This window comes from Serinus canaria, chromosome 10, assembly GCF_022539315.1.
Source record: "Serinus canaria isolate serCan28SL12 chromosome 10, serCan2020, whole genome shotgun sequence".
NCBI classification, from domain to species: Eukaryota; Metazoa; Chordata; class Aves; order Passeriformes; family Fringillidae; genus Serinus; species Serinus canaria.
In genome coordinates this window covers 15,855,546-15,871,088 of record NC_066324.1, presented here as the reverse complement: position 1 = coordinate 15,871,088, position 15,543 = coordinate 15,855,546, and the positions used below count along the sequence as shown (strand labels likewise).

Sequence of the window (15,543 nt, the reverse complement as noted above, 5' to 3'; positions counted from 1 at the left end):
AATTTAAACACACTGTGGAAGTGGAGAGCATTTGTGAAGTAGGTGTGTTTATTTCAGATGGTCCTGCACAGTAATGTTTGCATCGTGTCAGTGAATCTGCCACTTGCAATCCTGATGCCTTCAGGTATCAGTTTTCACAGACTACTTACCCACTATACAGAAGCTCTCTGATATTTCATTTAGCTACGTGAAGAGAGAGAACCTTTAACAAAAGGAAATACATCCATTGCAGTGAGCTTAGTGGCTGTTAGTGCTTGTTTGTTACATCTGCATCTGTCAAGAGCAGTTCTGCTGAGGTAAACAGAGCTAAATACAGAGTAAAGCTGTAGCCAGAGGTGAATACAAAGCAATTAGTCTTGGTGTCAGATTTAAATCCTTAAATGTTGTCCTGGTGACCTGCCCAACCACGTGTCCTTGTGTGTTTCTCCCACAGACACAGTTCCAGTAGTGCTTGTTTTTCCAGTAAGGAAATTGTATGCATCTGCTATGGTTTCTTGTGCAACTCCTGATTTTTTGTGATTTTCTTTTTCTTTCTAACCCCAGGACCTCTATGATGCTGGTGTGAAGAGAAAGGGAACTGATGTTCCCAAGTGGATCAATATTATGACTGAAAGAAGTGTTCCCCACCTGCAGAAAGGTACTATTCAAGAGAGACTTTTATTTCCTGTAAGAGTTATAACAAGATGATAACAATTTTGTTCCAGATATGATTGAAATGATTGTGAAAAGCACTTAAAAACATAGGAGATCTCATAAATCTTAATTCATGTCCAAGGTGTTCATTTTTAAAGAAAACTTTGTTATTTCTGTGGATGTGTTGATCTCACATTTTAAGTGTGTACAGCTCTTTTTTTGCACAGGTGTTACAATGCTCAGTTATATGTCACATGTCCTGAAAAGAAAGATATTGCAAACCTAGAAACTATGGATGCAGGATACCTTGAAAGTCCTTTATCTTTTACCTCTGTGCCAGGGTAGCTTAGCTATATCATGTGTTTAAATCTGCCAGTGAAGTCTCAAAAGCAGCTCTGATGCTGCTGTAAAGCAGCACATGGGAAAAGCCATTTGAAGACTTCTCAGAGCTTAAATCACTGTTGCTTCAGGAAATACCAGTACAGGATTAAGTTGGTGTTTTCCCAGATTATGGAGGTGTTCAAGGAAAACAAAAAGGCCACAGCATGGGACCTTTACAAATTTCTGCTTGTATTTAAGATGAGATTCTCAGAAGGACTTGCATGGATATTTATTAATCGGTGTCTCTACATTCCTGTGGCTGTGTTCATGCTTTGGTTGGTTATTTCTGCCAGTTCTTGGTTGGGTTTTGATTTCATCTACTTTATTTTCTGTGCTAGTGTTTGAGAGGTACAAGAGCTACAGCCCATATGATATGTTGGAGAGCATCAAGAAGGAGGTTAAGGGAGATTTGGAGAATGCCTTCCTTAATCTTGGTAAGTTACCCTGAAGTCAAGACTGTCCTTATATGGGATCTTTTCAGGGCTCTTGCAATGTATCATGATAAAGGTAGGACCTAGATTCACCCTGCTGGATGAGAAATTAGCTCGACATGCTGGTGTTGTTGGATCCACTGGTGTATTTTAGGATATTGCAGATGCTGAAAAGCAGCTTATTTTTGTCCTCTGCAAGATATAAACTTTGCTTTCCAGTTAAAATGAAAATGCATGTGTTGTGATCTGCTGTTAGTTCCACTTTTATTTGATAGAGGGGCTTAATGTTTGTTTCCCCAAGCAAAAAAAAAAAAAAAAAAAAGTTTGAAATTGTTCAGTAGAGAAAACAGCATGTGTGTGTGAGAGGAGAAGACAGGCAGGCAGTGAGAGGTGGTAGGGGCTAATCAAAGAGCTGATTTGACACTGAATTCTCTGAAATAGGGAGGCAGGTGTAAGGCTGTTACTGTGCCACGAGGTGAAGATGACAAGGATGTCACTGTGTTTAAGAGGGAGTTCTTTAAGGGGAAAATCCATTTCAGACTGAGGGTGAACTGAGAGCTGTGTAATGCAAATAGAGTATAAACAGAGCTCAGCCTTGAAAAGGAGGCTTCCCATGGATGAGTATACAAGGAGTGGTTCCAGAGGAGAGATTGCTTTTAGAAGTGCAACCATGAACTGGGAGCTGTGGAGGAGAGCTGGCATTCTGAAATAATACCATTCCAAAATGATGCCATTTTCATGGAAGGAAACCCTTCCTAAGAATGTGAGCATCTGTGGTTCAGTCACAAGCTTAAACCAAACGACCTCTAAGTAGCAAGTTAGGTAAAAATGTTTCCTCTGTGTCCCCTTTTTGGAGGAACTTTTGCTGAAAACCTCATTTTGACTACTCATCATAGCTTTAAAAATAGCTGCAATATTCTGTGTTCAGTGGATGGGCAGGATATTTAACTGTTCTTGTCTCTCTCTTCAGTCCAGTGCATTCAGAACAAGCAGCTGTATTTTGCAGACAGACTGTATGATTCCATGAAGGTAAGAAAGACTTTTTCTTTCTTCTATTTTTTTTTTTTTGTTGTCATTGTTAGGAACTTCTGTTCATATGAAATGTTACTGACATGTGAATAAATTAAAAATTACCTAATATTGTTCAAAAGCTTTCTTTAACCCTTAGGAGCCTGGATTATCTCTTCAGATTCCTCTGGTATAGGGAAATATAGGAAAGGGTCCCATTATAAAAATCTTTATTAGATTAGTTGATTATAATTAGCAAAGTTAGACACATCTTTTGCATGTAACCAAGAGCTGATAGCAGAAAAAGCTGTTTATTGAATACCAAAATAAAATATTAAATTGGCCTCAAAACATTTTGTGAAGAAAAAGGAATAAAAAGAAAGCTGATGACAGGCATTAGGCAATTCCAGGAAGACATGGTGAACCAAAAGTGCTGCTTACAGTCTAAGCTCAATTTGTGACTGCAAGCTGGTTAAACACTGCTGATGAGAACGGTACATTCATGCTCACCTTCTTAGATCATAATAATGACCTTCATTAGAAGATTTTATTCATGTTATCTTTTATTGCTCATCGTGGTTGCCTGTAGTTTTCTGTGCTATCATTTACTAATAGCAGCATTTCAGCTATTGCAGTTCTAAATGTGTGTCTGCTTGTAGGGCAAGGGAACCCGGGACAAGGTCCTGATCAGGATCATGGTATCCCGCTGTGAGGTTGACATGCTGAAAATCAAGAGTGAATTCAAGAGGAAATATGGAAAATCTCTCTATTATTTCATCCAGGCAAGTTTTTCATCTTTGGTTTTGTATCATGGGCCTTTGTAGCAGTCTTCATTGGATTAATGGTACCACTAGAATTCATGGGCGGTGTGTTAGAGGCCACAGAGAGAATATTGTGTTATTTATGTACTATAGGAAAACACACCTTTATTTTTACAGTCTACAGCTGGTACAGTTCCTGTCAGCCACTTGACAGTACACATGGACTTTGTGCAATCAACTGATGTGTTCTGAAAGAGAATTCTGTTCACCTGTCCCTATCCTCAGATCAAAAGGAGACAATTGTTCTGTGATTGCTGAATGAAAACAGAGCATCTAAATTGCTACTGCCTTTCATTTCAGTGCTCAAGGAGAAGGCTCTTTAGCTAGTGACTTTTGTCCCTTTCTGTGATTAGACAGGAGCTAGAGGTGCTAGGTTTTGTCTAACTTGGGGCATTGGTAAAGAGCTTGTGCATCTGTTTCAAAGTTGATCTTCACCCTCACAAAAGCATATGCTACATTATTCCTTGTGTAGCTGAAGCTGAGTCAAAAATCTTAAACCAGAAGCTTTTCCTGAAGGTGTCAATTGTAGATTATTAGCAAATTTTTTTAGTAGTGCTCTTGGTGTATGATTTTTGCAGTGATCAGTGAGATGAAGCAGAATTGAGTTCTTCAGCTTTCCTTTGTTGTGTAACTTTTTCATACCCACATTTCTCTTCTTGGCCTTGCATTTAGATTGCAAGAATGATTAAATAATTTCACTTCACTCATAAGTAAAACTCAGTCAAGATAGTCTCCTCCAGGCTGAGAATGCTTCACTGTGAATCATAGGCTGTCCCACAGGTGTAGAATATAATTCATATGCTTACACATTTTATGGTTGTTTCATGATGTGTATTTTGTATTTTTCTTCCCTTGCTTTACAGCAAGACACAAAAGGGGATTACCAGAGGGCACTGCTGAACCTGTGTGGTGGAGAGGACTGAAAACTGTGAGGGAAGAAACCCAAGTCCAGAGAAATGCCTTTTTTGCTCTTCATTTTACTGTAATCTTAGAAAACCTGAATTTCCTAGCTACCCTTGACTTGCCCTTTCCCTGCCAGCGCCCTGCTGCAGTTTGCTCCCCTGTGCTGTGCATGCCTCTCTTGGCAGCTGGGCTTGGCTCTGCCAGAGCTCCCAGCAGTGTATGGCCAGAGACACTAACCCTCCAGGAGACACGGGCTCACACGTGCTTGTGAAAAAGCTCTGCCTCTCTGCAATGTTTCTAATAAAACAAATAAAACAATGTTTTACTTTAACAATATGGGTCTCTCAGATCTTAATTTGAAAACTGTCTGAACGGTTGATGTGTATTTAGCTTTTGCTGTCCATTTTCTCTGTTGTTTTTATCTCCTCAGGTTCATTAGTTGTGGCTGAAAACTTACCTTCTTCCCTCAATCCCTTCATCTGTTTAGTGATTCCTTTTGTCAGCAGATCCAAAACCATTCTCTTCACTGGTTGAGGGAGATGATCCTGCCTCTCTGCTTGGCCCCACTGAGGCCACAGCTGATGTGCTGTGTCCAGTTCTGGGCTCCCCAGTACAGAGAAACCTGGAGCTCCTGGAGTAGATCCAGTGGAGGACACAAAGATTATTTAGGGAATGGAGCATATCTGATGAGGAGATGCTGGGGGATCTGGTCCTGTTAAGTCTGGAGAAGAGAAGGCTGACAGGGGATGTAATTAATGCTTATAAATACCTACGAAGTGGGTGCCAGTTGATGGTACCAGACTCTTTTCAGTGGTGTCCAGCAACAGGATGAGGAGCAATGGCCATAAACTGAAACACAAGTTTCATCTCAGCATGAGGAAGAACTGCACACTGAGGGTGGCAGAGCACTGGGAGAGCTGCTCGGGGTGGTCATGGAGTCTCCCACTCTGGAGACCAAACCCACCTGGATGGTTCCTGTGTCACCGGCTCCAGGTGGCCCTGCCTGGGCAGGGGGGTTGGGCTGGATGGTTTCCAGAGGTGCTTTCCAACCCTGACAGCTCTGTGATCATCTTTCCCCTAATAAGGTGCCAGTGAAACCTGAGCCACAGCCCTTTCTGCCTGCCTGTGCGAGGCCAACACTTGAATCCCTCCCCACCGTTTAAACACCTTGTGTGCCTGTATGCAAGGGGAGATAGTTTGAGAGCACAGGGCAGCCTGTCTGTAACAGGAGTGCTTTCTGCAGCAGAGCCGCGGCCGGGCATCGCTGCCCAGGTGCGTGGGGCCGGGCCGCTCGGAGGGGAGCAAGGGCATTGCTCTCTCTGTGAGGGGCGAGCTCCCCCTTCCTCCCGCGGGGCCGGGCCGGGCCGCTCGGAGGGGAGCACGGTGGCCATTGCTCTCTCTGTGAGGGGCGAGCTCCCCCTTCCTCCCGCGGGGCCGGGCCGGCTGAGGGACCGCGGGCGGGCCCCACGGAGGGACCCACCAAGGACCGTCCCCACCCGGCTCAGTTGAGAGCCAGTAGCATGCGCTGCTCCTACTGAGACACTTTCTCCCACTACAGCGCGAAACTCACACCCGAGTGTTGGGGAAAAGGTGTGAAGAGCAAAACTTCCCCCCGAGCTGGGAGCGGGGCGCGTTGCCCTCCCGGGTGAGGGCTGAGGGCAGCGGCCATCCGGGCGCTCTGCGGGGGCTTCGGGTCACATCCCCAGCACAACCTTTCGTACAAGTATCACAGAGTTGTCAGGAGGTAAAATGGCTCCCTCTTGTCACAGCTGTTGCTCCTTTGGGAATGCAAAACTGCCTGTAAGTATCAGGTATTTTAAGTACTTTCCCTTTGTCATTATCTGGTTTGTAGCTGTCTGTTTCAAAGGCTCGGGTTCTCTTCAGAGATAATTTTGATCTCAAAGACATGAGAAGCACACAAAGAGGCTGTTTCATGCCACCATTTTGCTTAAATATCTTTGGCTGTAGACCACAAAAAATATTTGGTGTGAAAACAGTGCAGTTGGTAAAATATTGGTAACTTAAATGCCCAAATGATACGATTTTTCAGGAGCAGCTCCAATTTAATGCCTGATGGAGCAGTGTCATTCACACCTGTTTACAAAATGCCTCTCTGTCTAGATTTGTACATTTAAAAACTATTGCTGAGATAGCAAATCACTCTTTGAATCTAATTAGGTAAGTCATCTCTATAAATGTTGCTTGCTCAAATGTAGCCTTATAAAAGAAATCAAAGTGCAAGCATTTTTCCAGTCAGTGGAATGAACAACTAGAATTTGATGGCTGGCATGCTCTGCCTCACTGCCACAGGATGTTCAAAATCTCAGGCTGGCTTTCTTCAGGAGCAAAACCATGTTAAATAAACCAGCAGGATTTCAAAGGCCAGGACTTTTTTTTAAGTACTGGCTTATTGATGTTTCACATAGGAATAAATTTCCAAGCTCTGATGTTGATCCTGCTAGTAACTAAGATGGGTCTCTATCCATGATGTATTGCAAAAATCAGGTCTCTGAGACTTTGAAAGATAGGAGTACCTTGAAGAATGATGTTTGGCAGTGTTGCAACATTTTATTAGTAAATCCCCACATGGCAAATTAAATACATAATTAAAAACAAACAAAATTTCAGTTGTTCATAATGTAATTTAGACTGTTATCAAAGATCTATTTATGTTCAGAAGTAAGGGGAAAAAAAAACACAAAAAACCAAAACCCAAACCTTAAAATTTGCTATTCCCAGTCTTTGTTGCCCAAAGAATCTGTGAAGAAATTTTTTTCAGGTCAGATCTTGATTCAGTCTCTTGTGTTTGCTCTTTGGTGTTCCAATTCCAATAGCACAGGCAATAACCAGAAGTTTTACACTTCATAGGCACTGTTTCTTTAACTACCCCAAGTTGCACAGCAAATATCAGCAGTAGGATTTAATTGGATGTGTTTCTTACCAGACCTACTGTTTAACACAGACATTGGAATATAGAGCTAAAGAACTGTACCTCTGGGCCAGTATAAGTTAAATTTACTAAGAAAGTAGTGATGTTTCTAGCATGGAGAGGTGGTTCCTTGTCCTAAGGGAGACTTTAATGCTTCTTTCAGAATTCCCTTACTCATATTTCAGAGGAATTTTTCTAAGTCAGGGTCTAAGCATCCAATTGAGAGTAAGACAACATCACTAAAGAATAGTTGTCCTTCTTGCACTGTCACGTTTCTTATTTCTGCAATTCCTGCCTTCATTTGCACAACATCTAAACATCTTCTAAACAAGCAGTTTATTAGTGCTGTGCATTGATGAGGAGTCATGCAAGATGTTTTACAAGTGACAATCAGCTGTAGAATGCTTTAATTAAATTTAAATGTACTTGAGCCAAAATTGAAGCCAACTTTAACATCCTGGTAAAAGAAAAGGCTCCTTGCAACATGGAAGCTTTGAGTCCTTGGCTGTTAAAACATCTTTTTAATTAATATTCTAAAGTTGTCTATAATTTCGTTTCTCCAGTGGGTGATGTTTGCTCTCTGAGCACTGCTCTGACTGTTTGTAGGGACCGTCCCTCGAGTGTAGCTTTTCCCCACTGCAGTGAGCACAGGTGAGCTCTTCAGAAGCACCACCTCGAGCAGCAGAGTTGGGGTTTCGGTTCGGGGTGGGCTGTCCTGCGTGTCTGTCTGTTTATAGCCTGTCGCTTGTAGAGAAAGAGCCGTATTTGGGTGACAGGTTTGGCAGCAGACATTTCTGCGGCGAGCTCCTTTGGGGCTGAACCCTCTGGCCGTGGGGCCTCGGCCGCCCCGAGCGCGGCGGGGCCGCTCTGGCTGCGCTGGCAGCGGCCGCTCGCCAGAGGGAGCTCGGAGAAAGCGCCAAGGTGTTCCCGCAGCCAAACAAAACAACACCGAGCGCTGCAATCCTCTCCTTATACATGAACTCCGCTCTCTCCAAACATTTACATTCCCCGACTCTAAGCCTTGGTGTCAGAAATTCAGTTTCATCTTCCGGTGTTTTTTTCCTGCTCTCCTCTCGAAATACTTCACCAATTTTAATAATTGCTCTCTTTAGGCGTAGGCAAAAGAAACGATTTCTTAAGTTCTAGTCATGTTGTGAGTTTCCGAAATGGAGAGGTGTTCTACAAAGAATCTTTCAAAGAGTGGGTTAATAATGACAATAAGTGTAAAGGAATTTTCTACCTTTTCTTTAAAAGAAGGGGTTTTGATTTTGAAATTATCTGCTGCTTCCTGACTTAAATCAGGTACACTGTTATTTTCTGTAGAAAATTAAACACAACCCCATATATTTTGCTGTGTTCATAATATAAAAAATGTAAGCACTGCACACCCATTTCCTTTTCACTATCTTTGCTAATAAAAAAATATGTATTGGTAAAGTAGCTCTTCTAAAGGATATATTTTGATTTATTAATGTGTATTAACCCTCCTTTCCTCTCACTTTGATCTGTTCACAATAGGCAATGTTTTTAAAATTTTAGTATAGAAAGAATTTGTTATGTGAGATGATGGTTTATGTTCATCTTCAACATTTTTAGGATCAAGAAAAGAAGATATTCATCAATATTCCTTTGAGTATGGCTTATTTAAGGTCCTGTTTAATACTGATCATTAGAAAAGAAAAAAAAAAAAAAACAAAAAAAAAAAAAAAAAAAAAACCACAAACAAACCCAAACACCAGGACTATATGTAGCTATTTAAGAAAGTTGGTTGGAACACAGACTATTGCTGTGACTCCTGATTGAATAATTACTAAGGAATGTGGCCAGTATTCTCCTCTGCTGAGTGTCCTTAGCTGGCTGGTTCATACTGACTTATTTTCAGGTAATGTTTCACTTGAAGGGTAAAATAAAACGTAAGACTTGTGAAGCCTATTTCTAACTTATCTGAAAATCAGCTTTTAATATTATTATTGAATACTTATTTAGTCTATTTTATCACTTCTGTACAAAAATCAGAATGAATTACCAGATTCAAAATAAGCATCTTATTAAATGTTGAACTTATCAAATATTTTGCAATTACATTCTATGAAAGAGAAAGTTTTATTTAAGGTAGCTTTAATAGAATTTTTTTAAAAACAAATACTAAAGTGTTTTAGATCTGTGAAGCAATAAAGATAGGTAAGTATTCTGGGGAAATATTTTTGTTAACATTTTATAAAAAAAATATTGAGTTACTAGTAATTTATAGGCTTTCTGTGAATATATATAGTAAATTGTATTTTGTTTGTGAGAGGGTATGGCAGTTAAATTGTTACAAATATATGAACAATGATGTGCTTAAATACATCAGTAAAGCAACAGTTGGCATTGTACAACAAATACATTAATAACAGGTGATTTAAATTCCTTCCCAATCCAGTTTTTTCCTCCACACTCAAAAAAAAAAAAAAAAAAAAAAAAGTGTTAGGAGCCCTTAATGTGTGTTTTAGGCTTTACTGTGAGCTCTTAGTTCTGAATTTTCTTCCTCAGTGTAGGAAGGTTCTCCCTGCAAGCAGGAAGCAGACTGTCCTCTGTAGTGGTTCTGGACTGTGACTGCCTTGGAGTGCTATTATTGCAAATGAGGAATTACAGGGGGCCTATTTCCTGGTCTCTTGGAACTTTGTGTATTGCAAATGCATGCAACATGGCAAGTTTTTAATAGCTTGGTTTTAAACACTTTATAACAAAAGATCTTATTTAGTAAATCTTTAGGGTAAATCAAGGCAAAAAGAGGCTGATGTGAGCTATAATTACACCTGGAATACTGCAGAGTTTGTTTGCCCTGGTTTGGGTTTGGAGTGGCTTTTAGATTTTTTTACCAGAGAAAGTCTTACTAAAGAAACTGCTATTTATTGTCTGGTTGCTTTCAGTTCTCACATGCTATGTTTGATGTGGGTAGATGGGACAATTTTCTAATTTTTTCTGTTCCTCTTCTGCCTTGGTTTATTTTAGGTTACTTTGGGAAAACAGGCTTAGATATCCTGCCAGTTCAAAACCTGCCTGGACATGAGCTGTATTAGTCTGAGGGTGCCACATAGAAGAAAATTTTCTAAAAACCTAATAAAATGGGATGGGACCTTTTCAGTTATTCCTCCCTCCACCATTTCTTGCCACGGACAGGGAGACAGGATTGTGGAGAGAAACCAGAAGAGCAGTTATTTCAGAAATAAACTGCTGTATCTGTAATTGGTGATAATGCTAAATGCAATGTTTTAAAACAAGGAATTAGAACTGAGTAGGAACCACAAGGCTGAAAATAATGAACTCCAGTAAGGTAAGTGGTGAACTAACAAAAATTCAGGTTGTGTGTTATGAGTGGAACTCTGACTTAGTAGAACAGAACATAGGAAATAAATTTGCAATCTGCCTTTCTTTTGTTTTAAGCAATTGTGTAGCAGGTATTTTGGATTAGTGGAGCTCATAGCTCAGAAAACACCCTGATGTTGGATGAATATAAGCTGCAGAATTGCCTCTCTAGGCTTTGTGTGTAAGAGCTGTATTTTAGAAGGACAGGAAGTCGAGTACATACACAGATTGATCTCCTCTGATTAAATATTAGAAAGAAAAGAAGGGAATATGGTATGCAATTTATGGGCTGAAATCAGTGAGATGGGGAAGGAGCGCTGGGGCCCTGTGTGATGTGTCCAGGAAGGGCCTCCCTGAGCTGTCCCAGTGAGTAGAATGCTCAGCTGGAGCCTTGAGTCAGCTTCAGGGCTGTGCCTGCTCTATAAAGCATTAGGCACTCCAGTGTCCTGGGAGGTCCAGACCTGTTGTTTTCAGCAATAGGAATTAGGTATCTAAACACCTTCCCGGGGCTGAGTCTCCTGTTTTGTGCCTCCCTCCTGACATCAGGCATTTATCAGGTTCTGAAATGCTGCAGGCCCTTCAGCTGGGACAGTGCCCCAGTGACCTTGTTCAGTTTCTCCTAAACAGGGCAGGTGTGGGGCTTGCAGACATCCTGGCTTTTTGATCCCAGTTTTCTTTGTCTCTTACCTTAATCTTTGTCGCCGCAGATTCTTGTGTCATCAGAAAATCTCATTGTTTTAGTAAAAATCATAACCGGAAGAAGTTGCCACCAATTATAAATAGACATGAATTGATTGTGAAAATGCTCTTGATTCAGGATTAATATAGTAGGTTATGTGTTTTATCGCTGTCCTCTTCTCCCCCCAACAAGGTGCTGGTTAACATTTGCTGTATTTTTCATGTGTAGTCATGAGCGCATGCTTTGAAACAGTATTACCAAGGTGTACTCTGTTTAATTACTCTGGCAGCAGTTTGGACTCGCTGATAGAAGAAAAGAAGTAAACACTCTGTGGGAAAGAGTTACCTGATTGCAGTTCCCTTTTTTCTCCTAATCTATTGTATGACATTATCCAGGTCATTTAGTTTATCTCCATTTCTGTTTTCCTTTTAAATCAGAGACAATTTCTTCTTTTTAAACTGAAAAAAAAAACCCAAACCAAAACAAAAACCCTATGTTTTTAGTAATTCCTGATACAGCAAACCTATTACACCAGCAGATGAACTGTTTTCACTAAGTGTTTTCAGTTCCCAAGTTCAGTTCTTCAGGACTGATTAACATTAATGATTATGTTTCAGCTCAAATGCTGCCTGGGAAATGTGTTTTGAAGCTTTGACCCAATTTTCATAGCCTGTGTATCTGAGTTATTTCCCCAGGTGGACAAGTACTTTCCCAGTTGTCCAAGCCACAGGTCTTGGTCCTACCTCACACTAGGGCAAGAGTGAATCTGAAAACTTGGGACAAGGCAGCTCAGATGAGAATGCACAGTTCAATATACAGTGTTTTGTGGAATAAGTGGAGCAGCTGGTGTATGAGTGAATCTGTTAGGCAGAAATATTTGGACAAGTCTTGTGTTGTGATAGGGGAACGGCCCTGTCTGTCATTCCAACACTCTGGCCAGTCTTCAGTCTTCTGGGAGTCTTCTGTCATTGATGGCCTGGGTGAGGCTTTTTCTGTATCTCTTTTGAAATGACTGCATGCTCTGCTGTTCTCTCCCAAATCAATGGACCATGAAATGTGTATCGTTTTCAGATCTGTTCTGCAATCTATGTGGTACACATATCATCCAGGTAAATGGAGTTCTTTGCTTTGAGAGCAGATTAAAGGTGTAGTCTCCTCCCTTCCTGATCCTTCTGAACTACTGTCATCTCTCTTTTTTCCTTTTCCTTCTTTTTAATCTACAATTCTTTTAATTTTCTCCTCTTAACTCATGGAGTAAAAAATGAGAACAAGCCTAGAGCCTTGATCTAAAGCTCAGGGAGATCAGTTAAGAAGGCTGATACTGATTTTGGTATTTGGGGATGTTCAAAAAGACAAGGTTAAGGAAGGAATTTTCCTTTCTGTGGTAAATACTACCCAGATCACTGGAAAAGAGCTCAACTTTGTATTAGTGTATAGATTTGCCATTAAATCATTAAGAGGGTCATTACACTGATTCAAATTCAGTGTCAGATTTTCCAGATGGGCTTTCTCAGTACTAGTGGGGCCAGTGTGTTCAGAGGGAATTGCAGGAAGAGTGTTCAGCAAAGTCAGGATAGCTGCTGCTGAAATGTCTGCTTGGCTCAACCAGGAATTTATTGTCATTTAGTGAAAATATTGGTGAGAACATAACCTTTTGTAATGTTTAATGTTTTATTGGCTATAAAAGATAAAATATAGAGTAAAGGGAAGTAAAATAGTATTTTGTTAGGTCGGGAGTTAGATTTATGCTGCTACTTACTGATGGAATAATCAGTGGGTCATAAAGATCAGACTGCCTGCCTCCTATCTCCTTTTTTTTTTGTGTGTGTGTGTGTGTATTCAACAATCTCTTCTTTGTGATAGTTAGACCCATGGGAGCTTACCAAAACACCAGGTCCCTTTTGTCCAAGGGTATTAAATTATCTGTTTAGATCAAGCAGAATGTAGTGGATGTTCTGTTTCAGACATTAAGCAGTTGGGATAGGACTAAATAGACCAGGATGCCTGACATGTGCAAATGGAGCACATGCTCACAAGGGACACTCAGCAGCGTTGTGAACTAATTCAGCACACACAGAGTAGGCATTAAATAAATTGTGCATTACCATTTGGTGGGGAGTAATAAGCAAAGAGATCTCAAAGTCTTCAGCTTAAAAGGAGTAATAGTGTATGTTTCACACTGTTTCACGATATGTCTGGTGTGCTCTTCCTCAAATAGATTAATAGTGGAAATAGCATCTGAAGGCTTCTCTGAAAAATGGCAACACATTGAGATTTTTCATTAGATTGAAAATCCCTATGCTGTGATAAAATTGATAATATCTCGTGAGCAGTGTTAGAGGAAGCACCATGAGGGGCACCATGGGGAAATTCTCTTTGGTAGAGCAGGGTGCTGTGGCAGAGGAGGGAAGCCTCTTTGTTAGAGTGAAATTATCCAGCAGTGATACAGAGAATGTCATCGTCTGTCAAAATTACAAAGTGCTTTTTTTTCCCTGTCTCCCATAAGTAGCAGACTGAGGTTGAATTCCTCTAAAAACTTCAACAATTCCATTAGTGTCCCTTGGAATGGGCTGCTCTGAGCACATGATATTCTGCTGGATTAAGACTTCATTCCCAATTAACCAGCTTTCTCAGAGGGTAGAATGAATCCCAAACATTTATTCTAAATAACTTCATTTGGTACAGAGAATGTAAGAGAATGCTGGCCTCAGTAATGTCTGGTACAAAACCAGCTGAAATCCTTGCAGTAGAAGGACAACTATGGTTATGCACCTTTGACTAAATCCTTTGGGCTCTTGAGGAAAATCAGGCTGTTCTCAGCTGCTGGTGTGGACAGAGGCACAGAGTGGGGGTCACACCTGACCTGGGCACTGAAATGTGACTTCTTCAGAGCTTTCCTTTAAATCAAGGAATGCCCTGTGTTCATCGCTCACAAGACTGGCAGTATGGCAAAAAGACATGAAGAACAATACTTTACACATTTTTTATTCTGGCTTTTATCCCAAGAGATCCCACAGAGCTTCAGTAACTACCGTGGAACCTGCCTTTAATGAAGAGGAGTGACAGGCCTCAATTGTTTCAGCACATTTCCATGAGGGTTTTTTCCTCTCACAGAGTGGTTCATTTTTCTGTCTCTGATGGGGAGGGGAGGGGGAGAAGAGCTGCGATTGGGGAGGTTTATATCTTTGCAACTCTGCTGGTATCCCCGTGAGACAGAAGTAAAGGATTTTTTTGTCTGTAGCTTCAGGATAGCAGCAGACAAGAAGGATGCTCACTGTGGCCGTGCTGTTCTGAAAGGACTTTATCTCTGCAAAACTTCCTTACTTTTGCAGGGGTGATGTGACCTGCTGCTGCTCTAAGAGTGAAGTTCATTTGCTCCTGGTGTAGTGAATTGTCTTTGATAGTTCATGCAGACACACACTCTGCTGAAATTCAGTTGTCAGCACAGTAGAATAAAGCGCTCTGTGCATCATAGCAGAAGGGGGGAAATTGAGTTCTCTTTATACAAGTGCTTTGCTGGAGCAGGAGACCTAAATGGCCATCTCTCCCTGTCACTGACTCTTGCCTGTCTGTTTGCTTTGAAATAAAATATAAGGAGTCTTCCTAGGCTAGGTCAATTATGGGTTTCCCTGCAGCATCAACTCTTTGGCTCGTGGAGCATCTTGACTGTAATCTACTTAGAAACTGAATGAGTTAAATGAGAACTTGGATCACAGGTTTAAAAAAGAGATCTTAGACCTGGATGAGCCAAGTGCTGCTCTGTTTGGTTCTCAACACTTTCTGTTGCTGCTAAGGAGCACAAGATCCTTTTTAGGCCAGCTGTACTAATTAAATATGGCACTTTTATTAAATATGTAAAACCACCCAATTGTCAAGTACACACAATGTACAGCAAAGATAGCTGAGCAGGAGAGCCTGGCTGCAGGCAGGGATTTGCAAACTCTGCAAAAAAGCCCTGCAAGGGATGGGGACAGCGAGCGTTGCACTGCACAGACTCCTGCAGAAGTGTGCCGTACTTTTCATCTTCCTTCATCGTACCTAGATGAAAGGATCTTCTGGAGGGGCAGATGTTGGCCTCCCACCAATTCTAAATAATGGATGGTACCAGCATTTGTATTCTTTTTTACTGGAGCCAGTTTATGCCCTGTTTTACTGGCTCCTAGAGCCCAAGGAAATACGGTTTAGAGCCAGCTCTGCCTCCATGGCTCTGGTTTGCCTTGCTCAGGAAGAAGCTGGGGCTGTTTCAGCTAGGCCATCTGGCTCTCTTGAATGAGCTTATTAGTAATAGTGGAGGAGGGTCTATTAGCCTGGGACAGGAACTCAGAAACAGATGCTTTGTTTATGTGTAAAATATGGCTTCAAGCCAAAGCGCTAATCATGATTGCCTCTGAAGTGGTTCTAATCATCTGT

General features: G+C 41.2%; 1 protein-coding gene across 3 annotated transcripts in view; it reads left to right on the top strand.

The window, feature by feature from the left end:
• ANXA2 (annexin A2) overlaps positions 1–15,543 on the top strand; it is a 257,244-nt gene that overhangs the window by 18,891 nt on the left and 222,810 nt on the right. The window contains exons 9-13 of one of the 3 annotated variants that reach the window (XM_050978624.1): positions 544–637; positions 1,353–1,448; positions 2,416–2,474; positions 3,113–3,239; positions 4,142–4,513. In XM_050978624.1, coding sequence (XP_050834581.1) covers positions 544–637; positions 1,353–1,448; positions 2,416–2,474; positions 3,113–3,239; positions 4,142–4,197 — 432 coding nt within the window. In that variant the 3' untranslated portion in view covers positions 4,198–4,513. Of the gene's footprint in view, positions 1–543; positions 638–1,352; positions 1,449–2,415; positions 2,475–3,112; positions 3,240–4,137; positions 4,514–15,543 lie in introns of those variants that run through there. The other 2 variants (XM_030228439.2, XM_050978625.1) reach the window with 2 other exon arrangements.